At 44.0% G+C, this 19,575-nt stretch overlaps 1 protein-coding gene across 4 annotated transcripts in view; it reads right to left on the bottom strand.

The window, feature by feature from the left end:
- The window catches only part of STRIP2 (striatin interacting protein 2), a 76,682-nt gene that overhangs the window by 49,751 nt on the left and 7,356 nt on the right, over positions 1 to 19,575 (bottom strand). The window contains exons 3-13 of one of the 4 annotated variants that reach the window (XM_007504300.3): positions 16,877 to 16,951; positions 16,177 to 16,311; positions 14,956 to 15,076; positions 13,229 to 13,297; positions 12,642 to 12,748; positions 10,571 to 10,698; positions 8,203 to 8,403; positions 5,746 to 5,972; positions 4,568 to 4,633; positions 2,557 to 2,620; positions 194 to 265 (exon numbers count right to left, since the gene is read on the bottom strand). In XM_007504300.3, the coding sequence (XP_007504362.1) occupies positions 194 to 265; positions 2,557 to 2,620; positions 4,568 to 4,633; positions 5,746 to 5,972; positions 8,203 to 8,403; positions 10,571 to 10,698; positions 12,642 to 12,748; positions 13,229 to 13,297; positions 14,956 to 15,076; positions 16,177 to 16,311; positions 16,877 to 16,951 (1,265 nt within the window). Of the gene's footprint in view, positions 1 to 193; positions 266 to 2,556; positions 2,621 to 4,567; positions 4,634 to 5,745; positions 5,976 to 8,202; positions 8,404 to 10,570; positions 10,699 to 12,641; positions 12,749 to 13,228; positions 13,298 to 14,955; positions 15,077 to 16,176; positions 16,312 to 16,876; positions 16,952 to 19,575 lie in introns of all 4 variants that reach the window. The other 3 variants (XM_001372530.4, XM_056799695.1, XM_056799694.1) reach the window with 3 other exon arrangements.

Raw genomic sequence — 19,575 nt, 5'->3', positions numbered from 1 at the left:
AGCTTCTGCCTCTGAACTCAGGGCAAACTCAAGGGCCTTGGCAAACAGGGCTCCTAAAGGCTGAGGACAAATCAGGGTGTCTTCTGTTCCCCCACATTCTTCCTTGACAGTGCTATGAGCCTGTACAGAATCCCAGAACCCCATCTGTGCCTTCCTTCTGTCTTCCCCACAACCACCAGGCCTCTTGTCTCACCAGGGACATGGGACACTTCTCCAGTTCCTCCTCGTTCTTGATCTGAACGTCAGAGATGGAGACATACTTGTGCTGGGGAGAGACAGAAATGATCACATGAGGAGGGAGACTGGAAAGGTTTCCCATGATATGGAGAATGAAGTTATACTCATTATTTGGGGTGTGCTTCAGGACATAAACAGGTACTACTCAGCCAAAACATAGGAAAAGTGTAGTGTCCACTTGTCCTAGTGCCATGGGCCTGAGAGACCTGCTTTCATAGAAGAGAGTTTGGGTAATCTTTTTTTAAACCCTTACCTTTTGTCTTAGAATATGAAGCGTCAGTTCTAAGGCAGAAGAGTGGTAAAGGACAGGCAATTGGGATGAAATGACTTGCCCAAGGTCACACATCTAGATTTGTCTGAGGTCAGATTGGAGCCCAGGACCTCTGTCTCCAGGTCTGGTTTTCTATCCAGAACCACTTAACTGCCCCTGTATTGGGGCAATCTTAATGCACTGTTTCCAACCAAGAGTGGCACTGGGCCAAGACGTTTGTTTACCTGTGGCTCTACAGGCTGGCCTTACATGGATAATACAATCATAGTTTTAGAGTTAGAAATGACCTATTAAAGGCTGTAAAAATTAAAATTAATCTCAATAATAAAAATATTATATTTTAGGAGATTTATTAATGATCATTAGAAATAAAGAATAAAAGGGATACAAAATAAAAACCATGTGACCATGGCTAATTAGCCTATTCAAATTCCCCACACTTACCACCACTATGCTCATGACATCTAGGAAAAGAGAGAGCGAGAGCGAGAGAGAGCGAGAGAGCGAGAGCGAGAGAGAGAGAGAGAAAGAGAGAGAGAGAGAGAAGGTCCACCCACTGAATATTTATTCCCTGTCTACAGGAAGTACATAATGACAGGAAGTCAGTGGGTTCCTGGGAAATGTAGTTATTTTTGTAGGATAACAGATTTTCAATTATACTAGGTCATCAAATCTAATCCATTCTATAGATGAGAAAATTGAGGCCCAGTAACTTGCCCAACACAGCCCAGATAGTAATTATTTGGTACCCCAGGTCTTCCTGACATCAGGTCTAATGCTCTACTCACTGGTAGGGAGAGAAGAAGGTGGGAAAAAGGAATCAGAACTATAGCATCTTGGAGTTGGAGGGAACCTGAGACACCAAAACTGTTCCAGTAAGCCCCTCTACTGGCAAATGGTCACCCAGCCTCCACGTGAAAGCCTTCAGCTATTTTTTCAGATATGGTCTTTTTATTTACTTGATTAGAAATGGGAGGTTAGTAGGATGTATTGATTAATAAAAAATAAATATAACAATCATCCCCAGTGCCTTCAACCAATCCTTGTATGAAATGATCTCCAGTCTTCTCACCATAGCCAGTTCAGTCACTCTTTTCTGATTGCTCCTGCCAATGACTTTCCTAAAATGTGATGTCCCAAAGAGAATACCTTACTCTAGGTATGGTCCAGAGAGAGCTTAGTCCTGTGCAATTGTGATTCTAACAGAGTTTAGGATCAAAAAGAGTAGGGTGGAATCAGTCCTGGATTTAGAGTCAGAAGACTTGGTTTTTTAAGTCCATCTCTGTTTCCTCCTAATCTAGGTGACTCTGGGCAAATCACTAACTTCTCTGAGCCTCAGAGTTCTCATCTGTAAAATGGGGAGAGAGTGTCCAAGATCAGTAGTATCCTACCAATGGGCTGGAGTTGATATCCAGTCACATATTTTCCTTAAATAACAGACACTAATGTTACCACCACTAGCATGTGGTGGAGGGGAGGGAGTTGCAAAATGTTTTGAATACTGACATCTCTTCCATCTTTAAATACTAAGATTTCTCCCATCCAGGACATTTATGTTTGTATCAATACATCAGATTTTTCTGTTGCTTCCTCACATTGTTGATAAAGAATATCCCAGTTCATTGCCAATTCCTTGTGGGCAAAGAGTTTCATTCCTCCCTCTTCCTCTCTCCCTGTCCATTTTCCTCTCCCTCCCTCCCTCTCTCTCTTTCCCTCCCCCTCCTCTCTCTGTTTCTCTCTGTCTCTGTCTGTCTGTCTGTCTCTTCAGTACATAACACAGTACATTGCATATAATAAGGTCCTAATAAGGGTTTGCTGAATTGAATTGATTGGAGATAGAAAGGAGGGAAAGGAGAAGGAGAAGGAGAAAGAAAGAAAAAAGGAGCATTTTCATCATGTTGTATCACTCTCAAAAAGACAAAGCTAATCAGACCCCAAATAAAGCCATGGTCTTGGGCCAAATGGCCAAAGTGAGACATTCAGAGAATTCTGGGATGTCCCTGATTAACGAGTCAGCCTCCCCATCCTGGTACACTAGTCTTGGTTACCTGCTTCAGAGTCTTCACACTTTCATGGATGGGCCTCGGCAATCCCACCAAGGTGTCTGTGTCCCTACAAGAGGCGAAAATGCCCAACACACCCAGATTAAAGTCTTACCCAGAATCACACAAATCCAGCTTCCTGCCCAGTTCCATTCCCATGATCCACAGGCCCTTCCTTCCTTTCCTCAATTACCTCAGACACTTCCCCTAGCCTCCAAAGACCCTGTTGTGGCCAAAGGAAATAAAGGACATTGAGGGGATGGGTCAATGAGAGAGATGTGCAATTAGACAATTTTAAGACCTGGCTGGAAATGCCAATTCTACATGATCACTCCCATTTGAAAGAAGTCCCTATGACTCAGGCTCTTCGTCCTCTTTGACTGGGAGCCTCAGAAGCAAGGAAACTTCCCTAATCCAATGGTGGGGGGGGCGGCTATCGTTGGAATTATAGAGGTGCAGGACAGGAAATCTGATCTGTTTAGCAGGTGGAATCTGGCAGCACCCAGCATTATAAGAGGAGAGAGACAGTGACTTTGGAATAAGAAGAACTGGGTGCATTCCCCAGCTCTGACACTCAGTACCTATGTGACCATGGGCAAGTAATAGAAATATTTACTTAGCACTTACTGCAGGTCAGGCACTGTGCTACATACACACTTTATAATTAGGATCTCATTTCATCCTTAAAATAATTTCTGTGAGGTGGGTGCTGATATTATTCCTATTTTACAGATTAGGAAACTGAGGCATACAGTGGTTAAATAACATACAAAGTCACTCAGCTAGTAAGTTCTGGACCCTGGATTTGAACTCAGGTCTTCCTGACACCAGGTCCTGCTCTCTTATCTACTATATCATCTGGTTGCCCAGGTAAGGATCCTAAGCTTCTTAAAGAATATAAGTTCTCTGAGAGGAAGGATAATGTCCATTTTATCTCATGTGGTACCTGGGCACATAGTAGGCTCTTAGTAAAATGCCTCTTGAATTGCATTGGTTTCCCCTTTTGTAAAATGGGGATATTTTTATTATCTACAACAAAGAATTATAGTGGTCAAAATGCTTTGAAATCTTTTTTAAAAGCTATGTTAGGGGCAGCTAGATGGCTCACTGGATAGAGTGCCATGCCTGGAGATGAGAGGTCCCGAGTTAAAATCTGACCTCAAGAGACTTCCTAGTTGTATGACCCTGGACAAGTTACTTAACTCTTATTGCCTAGCCCATATCACTCTTCTGCCTGAGAATTAATACCTAATATCTATTCTAAGATATAAGGTAAAGGTTTAAAAAAAAAGCTATGTTGATAGACCTTCCCTCCCCTTTTACAGATCTGGGGGTCCATAGGTATGGCTCAGCATAGGATGTTGGCTATATATTATAATGCATATACCTGAACAGATTCTCTCCACAGGTTGTTCAGGGAAGCTAAGGAGGGAGGAGGAAGGGAGGGAGGGAGGGAGGGGGAGAGACAGAGACAGAGAAATAGAGAGAGAGAGAGAGAATGAAAATTCTTTTTAAAAAGAAATATTGAGAGAGAAGGAAAGAGAGAGAAAGAAAATTCTTTTTAAAAAGAAATATTGAGAGAGAGAGAGAGGAAAGAAGGAAAGAAAGAGAGAAAGAAAATTCTTTTTAAAAAGAAATCTTGAGATGCTCCTGGTAAAGGAGCTCAAGGTAGCTCCTTAAGGACTGCTCATAGTCTCAGAAGAAGGAGAGAGGGGAGGGAAGGGGCAGGAAGGAGGTCTCCAGCTCCAGTATTTGGTTAGCCTGGGATAGCAGAACAGAATTGGGAAGGCCTGAGTCAAAGGCATCTAGCTGGCTGACCTGAGACAAGCACTCAATCTTCTCTGGGCCTCAGAGGGGTCAGTCAGGGTCTTCTAATTCTGACATCTAGTGTGTCCATTATTCTGGCAGTACTTTCTAATTTCCTCTGTTTCTTAGGTCAAGAACTCAACACATACTCATGTACCCCATCACCTCCCTCCTCCAGATCCTCCCACCCCCTGATCAGAAACCCACTTACTGCCCCAGGGTGAAGCCAATGAACTTGTTCCTGCTAATCTCCAAGAAGTGCTCGATGTCCTTCTGTCTGAGGGGGCAATAAAGAAATCAGCCAGAGAGGGACGGCTAGAAAAGTTAGTCGGGGCAGCTGGGTGGCTCAGGGGATTGAGAGCCCTACCTAGAGACAGGAGGTCTTGGATTCAAATCTGACTTCAGACACTTCCCAGCTGTGTGACCCTGGGTAAATCACTTATCCCTAATTGCCTAACCCCCATTGTTTTCTTATCTTAAGAGTTGATACTAAAATAGAAGGTAAGAGTTAAAAAAACCAAAAAAGCCAAGTATTTATTAACTGATTTACTATGTATAGTTTTTTTTTTAAAAAAGCAGACTGTAAAAGAAAGTCTTTAAAGGCCCACATCCCAGAGTCCTAAGATGTGGGGAAAAGAAGGAATAGGGAATAAGACCAAAGAAAAGAAAAAGGAAACAGCTAACAACAGGACCAGAAGAGAAATTCAAACTCAGAATTCCTAACTCCTCATCCAGCTTACTTTTGTCTTAGAGAATAACTTCTCACCCCAATCAATACACACCCCTTTTTTACCTTGTAATTTTGCTGCAAAATACTGGAATTTTCCCCATTTCTGGCCAAACATACCTGAGCTTTGAGGCTCAGGACAGACCTTCTGGAAAAGTCACACATTCAGTCAATAAACACTGATTAAGTGTTTATTATGAACCAAGACACACAGAAAAGTGAACAGTGAAAGAGACTTGAAGGGCCTCCACCCTCAGGCTCTGAAAAGTGGGGAAGATGGAACAAGACAGGCAATAGCCCAGAAAACGTAGAAGCCAGAATTCCTGTCTCCCAGTCAACCCCACTTTGTCTCTCCAATGAAGCAGTATTCCTTCTATGCCTTCTGTTATTTTGCTGTGGCAACCTTTCCCATTCCTGGGTGAGAAGGTTGAATGCCAGGGCTGGAGTCAAGAAGAACTGAATTCAAATCTAGCCTCAGATACTTCCTAGCTCTGTGACCCTGGGCAAGTCACTTCACTTTTGTCTGCTTCTGTTTCTTCCATTGTATAATGGGGATAATAATAGGACCCATTTCATTGTTGCTGTGAGGATCCAATAAGATCATATTTGTAAAAAATAGTAGGTGTCACATAAATGTTTATTCCCTTCCTGGCCAAACATACCTGACCTTGGGGGCCCATGGTAACCCCTTGGGGAAAGTCACACGCTCAGTAGTTGGAGTCTGGGAGAGAAGAGGGGGGACCAGGGGTCCCCGCTCCAGCAGGTCAAGTTCCCCATCCAAGGTGCTCTCGCCTTCTCCTGCCTCTTCCTCCTCCTCGGGGGGAGGCTCCTCATTCTTGAAGAGATCGCGTTCATTGTAGATGTCCAGGCTGTCCTGCTTGGTGAGGAGCTGCTGGGCCAAGGCAGAGGAGAACGTCGGTCAGCAGAAGGGCTCTTATCCCACTGTGCTTAGCTTCCCTCGAGACCCTGCTGTAAGGACCGTGACTGGGGGAGGTGGGGAAAGCACTGGATCAGAAGCTCCTCCTCCCTTCCCGTCCTCTTTCCCTCCCCTCCTTGGCTCTGTGGCAGGACAGAAAACGCCCAAATGGTCACACTGGCAGAAGGCCAAACGGCCCGGCCATGAGACCCTCGTATGCCCAAACCCATCTGCGTCCAGCTTCCACCATGTCCTGCCCTGCTTTCTTTGGAGGGCTTGGGGGCGGGAGAGGGCGGGCAAGGCAAGGTAATATGGAGTAAGACATTCCTTCCTTCCTCATAGGGGTAATCAGATTAGTTTCCATTCCCAACTAGTTGTCTGAGTTGGTTTTAACTGGTGCAAAGGAGGTCTGAGTTCGACGTGGGTCAATTCCACGGCCTGATCTTCTGAACGCTCGACCCTAGAACAGAATCGATGCTCCTAGTTGTGAAGGCAACCGCGTGGGAATGGGCGATGGCTCTCCGCTCAGTTCTGCTGTCCTCTCTGGGCAGGCAATTGCTGGCCAAATGGACCTGATCTTGGGGGCCCAGAGAAAACCTTTGGGGATGGGCGGATTCTCAAATACTTGGTCAGAAGAAAAACAACTGCTTGATCACATGGGTCGAGGGGATATGGCTGAAGAGAGACTCTAAATGATCATCCCAGTGCAAACATCAACAGCATGGAAATGGGCTCTGATCAAGGTCACATGTAAAACCCAGTGGAATTGCATGTTGGCTACAGGAAAGGTGGGGGAAGGGGAGGGAGAACTAGAATATGATTCTTATAACCAAGGAATAATGTTCGAAATTGACCAGTTCGAAATTGACCAAATTAAAAAAAATAAATACTTGGTCAGTGGGACAGCCTCGGTGCAAGTAAGGCTAGGAGTAGCATCAGCTTCAATCATCAAGGACAGAGCATGTCCATCAATTCGGGGTTGGATGAATAAATTGTGGTCCCTGTTTGGAAGGAAATACTATTGTGCCCAAAGAAACAGTGAGCAAGAAGATCTCAGAAAAAACTGGACGGACCTCCATGAACGGATGCAGAGTGAGGTGAGCAGAACCAGAACATTGTACCCAGAAACAGCAACTACTCTCAGCCATGCAACGACCCAAGACAACTCTGAAGGACTTAGGACAAAGAATGCTATCCATCCCCAGAGAAAGAACTTCTGGAGTCTGAGTGCAGATCAAAGCATGATTTTCCACCTTATTTCTGTGTATTTTCATGTTTGGATTTTGGTTTTATAGGGCTATTCTCTCAAAACATGACTAATAGGGAAACATTTTGCAAGATCATACATATATAACCCAGATCCAATTGTTTACCATCTCGGGGAGGGGAAGGGAGAGAGAGAGGAGGTGATATGGATATGAAAATATCAGATAACATGTGCAAATGATTGTTAGTACATGGAACTGAGAAAATAAAACATTAAGCAAAAAACAAAGTCAAAAAGGACAATGCATGCTATAGACAGACTAGAGTCTCAAATGGAATTGTATTGCTCTCTATAGAGCATCCACACACTCCTACAAGATACATACATCCCTTTTATGTCCTCTGTTATTTTATTCATGAATGTTTTCATTCCTGGCCAAATGGACCTGACCTTAGGGGCCCAGAGAAAACCCTTGGGGATGGATAGATAGACACACACACACAGTGTATAGGGAGCCTAGGATAGCAGAGATAGGACCAGAGGGCACCCCTCCAGCAGCAATAAGGCTAGAGACCCTTAAAGACTCCTGGTTTGCTTTGCAAAGTTCTACCTATCCCCATTGGGGTTCAAAGAAGATCAGGACTCCTGAGGGTTAGACAGCAAGATCCTAAGGAAGGTTTGGGTTCAGTTAAAATTTGGCTGGACATTCCTTGTGGGACCTGGCCTGAAAAACCCCAAGGGTGGCACCACAGAGCAAGGCAAAAGGCTACAGCCATGGTCTGCCCAAACAGGACACCGAGAACTCTTCTGGAGGGATGGCCCCAATCCGAGACTTCCAGAGGGGAGGCCAGATTGGTTCAAAAATGATCGTGTTCTCCTCTCCACTTTCTCTGGCAAAGACTGGGATTGGCTTCAGGTGGGATGTCCAGGCTTGGTTTTTGTTCACCAGTACAAAGATGGCATCACTCAAGAGAGCAATCCCAAACTATGGCTCACCTTCCGTCCCCGGCGGCCTCGTTGTTTGGAGGACTGTGGTGCCATCTGTGACTCCCCCAGGTCCAGGGTATAGGAGGGAGGTGAAGCGGCCCTCATGCTGCGGACAACCTGGATGCTGTCCTCTGCTAGTGGGGGCAGACCAAGTTCTGCCCTCTTCTGTATCTTCAGGGCTTGCAGGACCTCAAAACCACCCAGAGTAAACTGAAGAGGAGAGAAAGAGAGAAGGGCAATGGGAGACAAGTAAGACAACCATCACCCTCTTCAGTCACCATCTCAACGGGGACTAGGAAGAGAAAGGGGTTTATTACTAGGGTATTAATTCTGGTGGTAAGAAACTTGGGATTTAAGATGCTAATTAATAATAGCTATAAAATAGCTATTTTTAAATTTATTTTTATTTTTTATTCATATTTATTTTATTTTATTATTGGTATGTATTTGAGGCAGGATTACAAATTGAGATCTTCCCAACTTCAAGTCCAGAACTGGATCCATTGTGCCATTATATTATATTTATTTTATTTATCATTTATTTTTATTTATAAATGTCTTCTTATTATTATTTTTAAACCCTTACCTTCCATCTTGGAGTCAATACTGTATATTGGCTCCAAGGCAGAAGAGTGGTAAGGGCTAAGCAATGGGGGTCAAGTGACTTGCCCAGGGTCACACAGCTGGGAAGTGTCTGAGGTCAGATTTGAACCTAGGACTTCCCATCTCTAGGCCTAGCTCTCAATCCACTGAGCTACCCAGATGCCCTCTATAAATGTCTTATTAAATGATACAGCCAAATAAACGCCCTTGGTAATTAATTACACTTAAGTTAATAACTAATGTTTATATGGCTATGGCACCTTGGACAGGGCCCTTAAACTCCCAGAGCCTCAGTTTCTTCATTTGTAAAATGGGGATAATAATACTTGTATTATGAATCTTTCAAGCTGATGAGAAAAATGCTTTGTAAAATGAAAAGCATAGAGTGGAAATGTTTTATATGACTGCACATGGATAATCTACATCAAATTGTTTGCCTTCCCAAGGAGGGAGAAGGGGAGGAAGGAAGAGGGAGAATTCAGAACTCAAAATTTTAAAAAACAAATGTTAGAAATGGTTTTACATGTAATCGAAAAAATATTAATATTTTCACAAAAAGGAAAAAAAAACTAAAAGTATCCTAGAAATCAGGCCACATAAATAACAAAACTATTTGCTGACATTTTTATAGTGCTTTAATGTTTGCAAAATGTTCTACGTTATTTGGTCATTATAACAGTTCTAGAAAGCAGGTCCTACGGCATATGATTCCTGTTTTCATAATCCAATGCAATCTTTTGAAATGGCTGCTATTATCACTCCCATTTTACAGATGAGAAAACGGAGGCTTTAGAGGGATCATGTCTCACCCATCAGACCATTCAGAAATGGCAGAGGTGAGATTAAAACTTTTTTCCCTAACTCCAGTTTCAACATCTTTCTCTCCCATCATGCTACCTGTTGCATGCTGCATCCGATTGTGCTTATTGATGCTGCCTTATATTGGCGAGGGCAGGGACCGCGCTGTCTTTTCCATCCCCTCCCAACGCCGACTACACCCTCGGCACACTGGACCCAGTTCTGGACTTGAAGTCGGGAAGATCTCAATTTGTAATCCTGCCTCTAATACACACCAAGTGGCCCAGGGAAAGTCACATATTCTTTCTGAGCCTCCATTTCCTCATCTGTAAAACTGGAGGGGATCATGGTACCTCCTCAAAAAGATTATATTATTATCCCTATTTTGCTGATGAGGGGTCTGAGGTATAGAGGTTTAGTCCTGTAGTTATTAAATATCAGGGGCAGGATTTGAACCCAGGTCCCCCCACCCCCCATTCTAAATCGAATGTTCTTTCCTTTAGAGGGAGAGAGATGAGATCTAGGATTTCAAGAGTACAGAAAATTCCCAGGTCAGTGTGGCCATTTGTTTCACCTGACCGTGCATGTTTGTTTTTAGAATTTTGTTTTTCTTTTTCACTGGGGGAGGGAATGGCAAGAAGATAAGGTGAATTTTAGTTCATTGGAAAAACATTTTAATTAAAAAAAAAAAGACGCGGCAGTTCCCACCCTATACGCCCCCACCCAGCAAAGACAGCGTCTGTGCCGAGTAGCAGAAAGAGCTCGGAGTGGAGAGGGAAGCAGGAAAAAGCCCCAGTGCCAGCCCGGGGCTGCCACCTGCCACTCACCGGCTCCTTCCTGTGGGAACCCGTGGACATGAGGAGCTTGGGCTGCACCTCTGATTGCTGCGAGTGATGAGAGGCCATCCCAACCCCGCCCCCAGCCCCAGCCCAAAGTAGAGAAAAGATCTGGAGAGGCTCTGGGACCTGCCACTCACCAGGACCACCTTCCAGAGCAGCAGCAGCACCTTCTTCATGGGGAAGTGAGGGGCCAGGCCGCTGCAGAATTTGGTGATCATGGAGAAGAGCAGGAGGGCGAATGGCTCCTCACTGCGCACTGGGAAGGCTGGCGAGGAGGGAGTGGAGAGAAGCAGCGGAGGCGTCAAGAAGGGCATCTCCCCTTGCAACCGTGCGCACACACACCCCCTCTCTTACACACTCACACTCAAACTCTCACGCGCATTCTCTTACAGACTCTTCACTCACACATTCTCTCTCACATTCTCACACACATTCACTCTCTCACATACACACATTCTCACATACATACATACACACACACCCACATTCTCTCACACACCACATTCTCACACACATGCACACACACTCATAGACATTCTTGCACATACATTCTCAAACACTCTTCATTCACACACACTCATTCTCTCATACACACACATTCTCACATATATACATACACTCACACCCATATTCTCTCACACACTCATTCTCACACACACTCATAGACATTCTTGCACATACATTCTCAAACACTCTTCACTCACACACTCATTCTCTCTCACATACACACTCATTCTCTCATACACACACATTCTCACATATATACATACACACTCACACCCACATTCTCTCTCACACATCACATTCTCACACACACGCACACACACTCATAGACATTCTTGCACATACATTCTCAAACACTCTTCATTCACACACACTCATTCTCTCATACACACACATTCTCACATATATACATACACTCACACCCATATTCTCTCACACACTCATTCTCACACACACTCATAGACATTCTTGCACATACATTCTCAAACACTCTTCACTCACACACTCATTCTCTCTCACATACACACTCATTCTCTCATACACACACATTCTCACATATATACATACACACTCACACCCACATTCTCTCTCACACATCACATTCTCACACACACGCACACACACTCATAGACATTCTTGCACATACATTCTCAAACACTCTTCATTCACACACACTCATTCTCTCATACACACACATTCTCACATATATACATACACTCACACCCATATTCTCTCACACACTCATTCTCACACACACTCATAGACATTCTTGCACATACATTCTCAAACACTCTTCACTCACACACTCATTCTCTCTCACATACACACTCATTCTCTCATACACACACATTCTCACATATATACATACACACTCACACCCACATTCTCTCTTACACACACATAGACATTCCTACACACATTCCCTCTCTTACACATATACACACTCATACTCACACACATGCGCACTCTCTCTCTCACACACACACACACACACTCCCTATCTCTGTCTCACACGTGTGCACACACAAGTACACACTGAAGAAGGAGGCTTGCTCCTGAAAGGCCTGGAGGGGTGGAAATGGCTAAGTCTCAGGAGTGCTGATCACAGAATCTCCATGAGTTGATAGCAATAAAAACACGGAGAAGCTGGCATCTCTTTAGTACTTTCCCCTCTAAAAATCCTTGAAGTCGTTTCACAGAGCCCACCCTGACGGTTTCAAAGATCTCACAGGCCATAATCACAGGCATAGAGGGGCTGGGGTGACAATCCCTACTTTACAGTTGAGGAAACCAAGGTACAGAATGGTAAAACAACTTGCTCTAGTTCAAACAGTAAAAGGGTCATCAGAAGATAGATTTAGAGATGGATGGATCTCTGAGGTCACCTAGTTCAACTCATCTCATTTTACAGTTTGGAAAACTGAGGCTGAGAGGTTAAGGGACTGGCCCAAGGTCACACAGGGGATAATAGCCAGGATCTGAACACAGGACCTTCTTTGGTACCTAGGTCTCCTGAGAAGTGACGCCTCTACTGAGTCACATCATGACTATGCCAGGGCAAGAGGAGTCATTCATGTCAGGGAGGTTTGTGGCCTCAGAGAGCCCACATATTTCCTTCTCCCTGTCTCCCTCCATAAAATAAGGCCAATGCTGAATCCTTGGAATTTTCCACTTCCTGCTCCCCAAAGCCATAGTCCTCCTCACTCAGCTCTGTTCGGAAGGTTTCCCGGGTTGCCCTCCATCCGCTAGGGTCCGTCTCCCGTTCCAGGCGAATGTTTTCTACCATCAAGTACATGACGCTGAGCAGCACCCTGTGGGGTGGAGAGGGGGCGGGTTGGGGGACTCTGGCTCCTGGCCCGGAGGAATGAGAGGCAAACTGGCTGACCACAAAGGAGATAAGCCTGTCCTGTGGGTCGAGGGGGCTCTCCTCCATACCTAAGGCCTGGGACGTGGAACCCCCACCTAAACACCGATTCCACCCCATAGTCAGTCACCGGCCTGAGGGAACCAGGAAGGGCTGCGAGTGGGCAAACTAGCAGGAAAGTGGTAAGCCCAGGCGGCTGCCTTCCCCTTGGCCCTGCCTGGGATTCCCTCACCACTGATTCCATCCATCTGAGGGATTCCGAGAGGCCCAGAACACCCACCTCTTCCCTCTGAACTTCCCTCCGGCTCCCCAGCAGCCCAGGAGCTTACCCAGCTTGCAGCGAGACTACACTGAGAGGTCTGGCTCCGGCTTCACCCTCTAGAGCGGCGCTTCAGAGGCGGCCACGGGCCCAGAACCCTGCACTTACCTGAGCTCTGTGCTGTCTGCAAGGGAGATGGCTGGTTTCCGTAGGGCACTGCTACAGGCCTGGCTATTGCTGCCCCGGGGAGAAGGGAGACAGTGAGGGAACTCATGAGAGGCCTCACGTACACACACGAAGCCCCGAAGAGAGGAGGAGGCTAGGGAAAACCCATAGCTGGCAGGGAAAGCTGACATCATCATCATAATACAGATATATTTATATTATATACTTAGTTATGTCATTTTGTAATATTATATAACATTTATTATGTATTTAGATATAGAAATGTGTATTTTATATTACATAATGTAAATATAGTATAAATATATATTAAATAAATAAAATAATAATAAATGTTATATTTATATTATATACTTAGTTATATAATTGATGACTATAATATTTTTGTAATATTATTTTATAATATTAATATATTATATAATATTTATTTTCTATTTATAATATATTTAGTTATATACATGCATATTTTATATTATATCTGGTATATTTATATTATATACTTAGTTATATAATTGATGAGTTTATAATATTTTTATAATATTATTTTATTATAATATATTGTATAATATAACATTTATTTTATATTTATAATATATTTAGTTATATACATGCATGTTTTATATTATATCTGGTATATTTATATTATATACTTAGTTATATAATGGATGACTATAATATTTTTGTAATATTATTTTATTATAATATATTGTATAATATAACATTTATTTTATATTTATAATATATTTAGTTATATACATGCATGTTTTATATTATATCTGGTATATTTATATTATATACTTAGTTATATAATGGATGACTATAATATTTTTGTAATATTATTTTATAATATTATAATATATTATATAATATTTATTTTATATTTATAATATATTTAGCTATATACATGCATGTTTTATATTATATCTGGTATATTTATATTATATACTTAGTTATATAATGGATGACTATAATATTTTTGTAATATTATTTTATAATGTTATAACATATTATATAATATTTATTTTCTATTTATAATATATTTAGTTATATACATATGTGTTTTATATGATATCTGGTATATTTATATTATATACTTAGTTATGTAACTAAATATATGATATAAATATATTATAAATATATAGATAAATATATTAAATAAATAAAATAATAATAAATGTTCTATTCATATAGATAAATATATTAAATAAATAAAATAATAATTCATCTTTTTCTAGGACCTTAAGGTTTCAATGTCTTTTATGTACACTATTTCATTCAGTATTATTGACAGAAGAGAATATGGTTTGTGGCTCTCCCCATCTTATGTCTCCCATGATACCTAGCACAATACGGGGCCTAGACCAGGGGGTTCTTAATCTTTTTTTGTGCCATGGACTCCTTTGAAGTCTGGTGATGCCCATGGACCCCTTCTCAGAACGATGATTTTAAATGCAGAAAATAAGCTCAAACATTAGGGAAAATAAAGATGTCATGTCCTTCCCCACCCAGGTTCATAGACACAGCCCACCCCTGAAAGCTCCCCATGGACCTTGTGGCTAAGGGTAGACAGAACCCTGGGGGCTCAGCTAGAGCATGTTTTCGAGCGTATAGGTGGAAAGCACCAGGGGGTGCTTCAGGGAATACCCTGCTCCCTAGTGTGCCCAAAGTAGGGGAATCTGGGCCCAAGAACAGCTGAGCCAAAGATCTCTCACTCAGTTTCCATGTGCAGCAGCTCCAGGAAGGCAGTAAAAGTTCCCATCTGGTAGAGCAGAAAGCTGTTATAGCGGGACCAGTGCAGGACGTCCGCTTCTGTATCACACTCCCCAAAGGTGCCTGAGAGAAGGCAGAGGACAGAAAATCAGGGGGAGGTGCCACAGGCTATCCCTTCCCTGGCTTCTGGTTCTCCCCACTCTGAGAGCTCCCAGATTGCCCAAAATCTTATTAGGGGGTGAGAAAGAAGAAGGGAGTGAGCCGTGCTTCCTTCCAACAATATTCTACTAAGTCCTTCTTGATTTCATTCCCTATATTTGTCACTTACCCATTTTGAATTCACCTTGGTATAGGGTGTGAGAAGTTGATCCAGACCTGATTTTCCCCATACTGTTCTCTAAATTTCCCAGTAGTTTTTGTCAAATGGCTGGGATCTAACTGAGGTCATTTACCCCTTGTCTATTCCACTGATCCACCCTTCTGTCTCTTAGCGGTTACCATATTGTTTTGATGACTGTAAGTCTTTCTCTCTTTGGTTCCTTGCTCCTCCCTGCCAGGAAAACTCATCCACCCTCCGAATAGTGCAATGGAGTCCTGACCTCACTGAGGTGGGCGCACCCCACCAAAGGTACAGATCCCAACCTGCCTGTGTCTTCTCATCCTATGCGGCTCTTGCCTACGTTTTCCTGTAAAGCTTCCACAAAAGAGCAAAATCATTTGCTAGTAGCCTTTATCTGGCTCTCTAGCCATTGCATGAGCAGCCAAGGCTTGACTTAAAAAGTGATCTCCCATGATAAATCCAACCCAAGTCCAAGGACTCCAAAATCCCCCCAACATTTTGCTCCACAAAGCTGTATTAACGTGACCTCTTGTTGGGCACCTGTCCCATTGGACCATGTCTTATCCTGCCCATATTCTCCCACGGGCCCTTGCCAAGGGCTCCTACACACAGGGAAGGTTTGATTTCTGACTGGCTGGAGCCAGATTACAGCTCCTTTCCCCAGCACTAAGCAGTAAACCCAGAGCTATCTGGAGAGACAGAGGTAGAAAGAAGCAAGGCACTGGACGCAGGAGAGTTCCAGGCAGGTTCCATTTCCCTAATTCCACTCAAAATCATCAGGCGACATCCAGTATCCAGCTAGATCTGCCTGGTGGAGAGACAGTGCAGGGGACCAGCCTCCATTGAGAATAACCCGATAGCCCACATACATGCCCCCACTTACCCTGGGCCAGATAGAGGATAGCCCGGGCCACCTTCAGCCGCTGTTCCCTGTTAACGACCTCCAACCGATCCAAGAGACGCATTATATAGGCTTTCTGCGAGGCCTCCTCCAGCTCCAGCCAGCCTCTGCCTTGTACTGGGGAGAAAGGAGGGCCGTGCCCACCACGAGCCAAGACTGACCTGCTCCCACAGACCCCACAGAAGGGTCACTCTGAGGCCACCTTCTCCCTCAGGCTCCCTCTAACTCTCAAACTGGACTCCTTCCAGAAGGGAAATGAAGGAGGTTTGGAATGGATGGGTCAAGGTGGTCAGTGACCCAGAGAAATAGGGGCCAGTAGCTTTTAAAATGGGGGGGGGGGGTTCCAACAGTCAGTCAGGAGGCTAGAGGAGACAAATTCTAAAGGGGGTGAGAGGAGGAGGAGGCTAAAACTACACAGGCCAGTCTCTAACTCAGGTATAATAAATAACAAAGACCCAGCCCCACGGACCCAAGAATTCATTTCTGGTCCACCGCTTCTCCTTCCGCCCACAGTTTGACTACTGGGAAATTCTTGGGATAGAGGAAGAAGACGGGGTTGCCATCATCTCTTGCCTCGTGTTAGGTTTTCCTGAGCTACCGCAGGAGGCCAGAGGACTCTGGCTCCCCGACTTTTAGGAGGAGAGGGTCTCTCAACCCAAGGGCCAGGGGCAGGGGGAGGCACCTTGAGTTCTGAAATCCTCTTCAAAGCAATGTCTGTTTATTATGAATTCCGGGTTCTCGGTGTAGCTGTACAGTTCTGTGGTGGGGAAGAGGGGGGACAGATAGGATCACCAACAGTTTAGTAGAGGGAGAGCTGGGCCTTCCAACACATTCCTGTGCCCAGCCCTGCCCAGAGCCAGCTTCCTCCCCTTCCGAGGAGAAAGTTAAAAATAACCACCCAGGTCCCCAGGCGATTAGACAGTCAAATTTTCACTCCTCCAGCCAGCTGGCTACCGCAATAGATAGGGCAACCCAATTTGGGTTACAGAAGGAAGAAGAGACAGAACGGCAAAGATTCGCTGTGAGAGCTGGGAAGGGCATTAGAGACAGCTGAGTTCAGTCCCCTTGCTTTATAGATGAGGAAACTGAAGCCAGAGAAGAAAACGGAATTGCCCAAGATTACTCAGCTTTGCTAGTGGAGGAACTAGGATTAGAACCCAGGTCTCTTGGCTCCTGACCCAGAATCCTTTTCCTTATACTACCTATTGCCTCCCCTATCATTCCATTTTCGTGGGGCTTTCCATTTCTTCTGGCTTATTCATTCTGATGGAAGCCAATCCCACCTCTACAGATTATGAAGCCCACATCAATTCCTAAAATCCAGAGCCAAGACCCTCGTGAGAGTGCTGTGGAGCACTCTCTGAGATAAACAGAGACAGACAGAGGGAGAGAGGAAAGACACAGAGACAAAGAAAAAAATGAAGTGCAGACCATCAAAAATAGGATTAAAAAATTTTTTTTAATTAGAAGGAGGGGGAAGCTGGGTGGCCCAGTGGATTGAGAGTCAGGCCTAGAGATGGGAAGTCCTAGGTTCAAATCTGGCCTCAGACACTTCCCAGCTGTGTGACCCTGGGCAAGTCACTTGACCCCCATTGCCACGCCCTTACCACTCTTCTGCCTTGGAGCCAATACACAGCATTGACTCCAAGACGGAAGGTAAGGGTTTAAAAAAAAATTAGAAGGAAAACAAAAGAGACACGAAAAGATGTTAAACTGAGTGAGCAAAGAGACACAGATCCTGAAGCCAAGACAGGGAGAGAATTGCCTGTGATGGAACTTGGGACTCCTTTGTACCACCTCCATGGCAGGCAAGTCAGTCTTGCTGAAGCAGCAAGACAACTAGAGGGAGAGAAAGAAGACAGCACGTGGCTTCGGCATCCATGGGATCAGACCATCTACACTGCCTTTAATGGACTTGTCTGGTTAAAGGTAGGCAATTCTCTAAGGCTGGAGCCCAATCTATCCCTCCTCTGAGTTTTTCGTAGAGTATAGTGCACTGCCTGGCAGATAGACAGAGGCAATGCCACAGACTCTGGGCAGCAGCTGCTTTTGTAAGTTCAAATCCCATCACAGACACATTAATGTTGTGACCCTGCACCTGTCATTTAAGGAAACTGAGGCTCCAAGAGGTTGTCTATAAGAGGAGAGTCATAATAAAATCTACCTGGCAGGGTTGTTGTAAGGATCAAATATGATGACATCCAATTTGCCATCCTTATAACACTACATAAATAATTATTTCCCTATAAATACATATATATATATATCATATATAAATAATTATAACAACTACTTTAGCCAAAGAATAATAATTCCATGACATCAGCACTGAATAAAATCTAGGAAGAGATGCTCTAGAGCTGTGATGGAAAATCTATGGCATGCATGCCAGAGAGGGCTGCCAGAGGGCACGCGAGCCGTCAACAACCAGAGATCCTTACTAGAAAGTCAGAGGGATTCTCTGCTCTTCTCCCTCTCAACACCAGGCCTGAGGACATTTTTCAGTTCCCCTGCCTCTCTGCCCAGCAGCCCAATGGGAGTGTTTCCTTCCTCCTCTGGGTAAGGGGTACAGCAAGGGGAGGGGAGTGGGGGGAGGGCAGGGCACTTGGTCTCTAAAAGGTTTGCCATCACTGCCCTAGAGGTTAGGAAAGGACTTAGATAACAAGACTTAAGATCTTTGGATCCCGGTTTCTTGACCTAGAATCTCTTTTCATTAGCTAGGTTCCTAACTGAATTCATGAAGCAAGAGAAAAGGCTGTGAAATCTAGGTCATGATCTACTACCTGAATCAAATTAACTCAACTTGAGACTGGGAGTTAGGGCTCTTGACTCTAGGTTTGAGAGTAATGGAATGATTAAAGAAACTCCTATCCTTTCTCTCACTCACAAACTCTGCCCTTTTTCAAGGAGATTTAGAGCTCCAAGTGCTAGACACCCTGTCTATCTAGTTCCCTCATTTTAGAAATAAGAAAACTCAGGTCTAGAAATGGACATTGACTTGGCCAAGATCACACAGCTAAGAAGTGACAGTCTGGGTCTGAACTTCCTCTGAGACTCAGTTTCCCTAGCTGTCAGACAGAGATGTAGCACAATGACAACAAACACAAAAGCAGGAAATAAAGCAAAACTGAGCACAAGGCCCCTCAAGGTGTGTATGGGAGGGGGGGTGGAGTAGAACTGACTGTTCTGTCTCTCCCTGTCATTCATCAAGACATTTTTTTCTGTACTTATTCCTAAGAACTTCTCTAAAGATGTATCTCTTCTGAGAGAAACGTGCCTCAAAGTATCATTTCCACGTGACAGAAAAATTTAGTTTTTACCTCATCTTTTTCCCAGGCACAGAGGGAATGGCTTATTAATAACTGGCATTCGTACCTCACT

This window comes from Monodelphis domestica, chromosome 5 (assembly GCF_027887165.1).
Source record: "Monodelphis domestica isolate mMonDom1 chromosome 5, mMonDom1.pri, whole genome shotgun sequence".
In the NCBI taxonomy this organism is placed as follows: Eukaryota; Metazoa; Chordata; class Mammalia; order Didelphimorphia; family Didelphidae; genus Monodelphis; species Monodelphis domestica.
The sequence above is the reverse complement of the archived record's forward strand: the minus strand, read 5'-3'. Positions and strand labels throughout refer to the sequence as shown.